We start from the raw sequence: 1,586 nt of genomic DNA, 5'->3' as shown, positions 1-1,586 counted from the left end.
CCAAGTTTGGATCTATAAATAAAACCAGCCTCAAGGAAAATACGTGCCAAGTTTAATGCCAACATCCTTAAATAAGCACGTCAAGGTGGTGACATTGAGCAGTCCTGGATTATTACTCAAACGTGCAGTTTTCCATTTACATACTGATACATGAACACACCAGCATGCACAGCTGGTAGAGCCAATTTCATTCCTATGACTGTTTGGGTTTTTTTTTTCCCCAGTGTTCAACTATTTACCCTCTCACCTTGGTCACCTAGTCGAACTTATTGCTACATTTACCGATTCCTTTGAGCTGTTCTGCAACTTTAACCATCCAACACCAGGCAAACGGAATAAAGGTTGGATGTACCAACTGTGGGTCCCACACTGGTTTGTGAACGCCTGGTATGAATACTTTGTTTTCACATTTTTGCCGACACCAACTTAGAAAATGTCCCTTTGTGACCACAAGGGTTGCCCCCTGGTGGCCATTAAAAAGAAAGCAGCTTTAAAGCACTTTGACTGGTTTCATTTTCTAGGACCGCAGCGCTGTGCCCATCTTTTATACAGTCTATATGACAACAATATTTGTCACCATGGACTGCATCCTACTTGTAGATGAACAGTTGCCACTACTTCCTCGTGAACACAGCATCTTTCTCTCCTGCTGCAGACATGACTCGCTCTTCGTTTGCTCTGTTCAGAGAAGAGTGAGGAGCAGCATCTGACAATGAGCTGCTTGTGCATTGCTGTAATGAGAGTATCTTTGCTGAATGGGGCAAAATTGCACTTATTTTTTGGAAGACATTGCAGGCTCTTAATCAGTTTTATATCCAGGCTATCTATTAAATGTTTTACTCTAAAAGAAGTTTGATCAAATTGGAGGTAATTTTATTGGTTATTATTTGATACACTGAGTGGGCCAGCACACCTAAGAACAAGTTTGTCTCTTCATGGTCCCTCTGCTTATTGCTTTTGTCTAGTTTCAAACAAAAATAACCACAAATATTTTTTTGCATTCTTTTTTTTGCAGTGTTGCAGGTTGCTAGTTTCAAATTTTTTCGACAGTTTACCTAACCAGCTTATGAACCACTCACTGTCATCTATGAGCCCAAACTATTAACACTGCTGAAAGTAATGTGTATGTCTGGAATGTTTAGGGCTGCTCTTACCCATCTCTGCCTTTACTGATGATCTTCACCTCAAAGTAGTAGACCCCGCAGGCAGCTGGGATAGGGTGGGTGGCCCGCACTGATGCAGCATCTTTGGGTGTTTTTCCATGACCTTTAGGTTGCGGTAAAACACAGAAGTGCGCAGTTAGTACAAATGACTATAGTTCATGAGATACATGTGCTGAGTGCCAAGACGCAGAGGCTTCTCTGCAGTTACTCTGGCTAAGGACCAAATACCACTTTAATTTAAAGCCCAGTTTACGATGTATGTAGGGTTTTTTGCCATGAGAAGCTGTGTAAGGGATTAAATCGCAAAGGCTAGCAATCATTAAGTCGGATCAAAACGTTTGAGAAGCACAAAACACACCTCACTAGCAGATTTACCCACCAATGAAAAAAAAAAACAATTAATTATATATATATCTGAGCTCC

General features: G+C 41.0%; 1 protein-coding gene across 1 annotated transcript in view; it reads right to left on the bottom strand.

Moving 5' to 3' along the window:
- ranbp9 (RAN binding protein 9) overlaps positions 1 to 1,586 on the bottom strand; it is a 26,543-nt gene that overhangs the window by 21,475 nt on the left and 3,482 nt on the right. Inside the window, exon 2 of the mRNA XM_005934068.3 lies at positions 1,155 to 1,266. Within this exon, the coding sequence (XP_005934130.1) occupies positions 1,155 to 1,266 (112 nt within the window). The remainder of the gene's footprint in view (positions 1 to 1,154; positions 1,267 to 1,586) is intronic.

Source organism: Haplochromis burtoni, unplaced genomic scaffold, assembly GCF_018398535.1.
Source record: "Haplochromis burtoni strain Fernald_Lab_line unplaced genomic scaffold, NCSU_Asbu1 Contig_175, whole genome shotgun sequence".
NCBI lineage: Eukaryota > Metazoa > Chordata > Actinopteri > Cichliformes > Cichlidae > Haplochromis > Haplochromis burtoni.
Note: the sequence above shows the minus strand (reverse complement) of the source record. Positions and strands in the feature narration are given on the sequence as shown.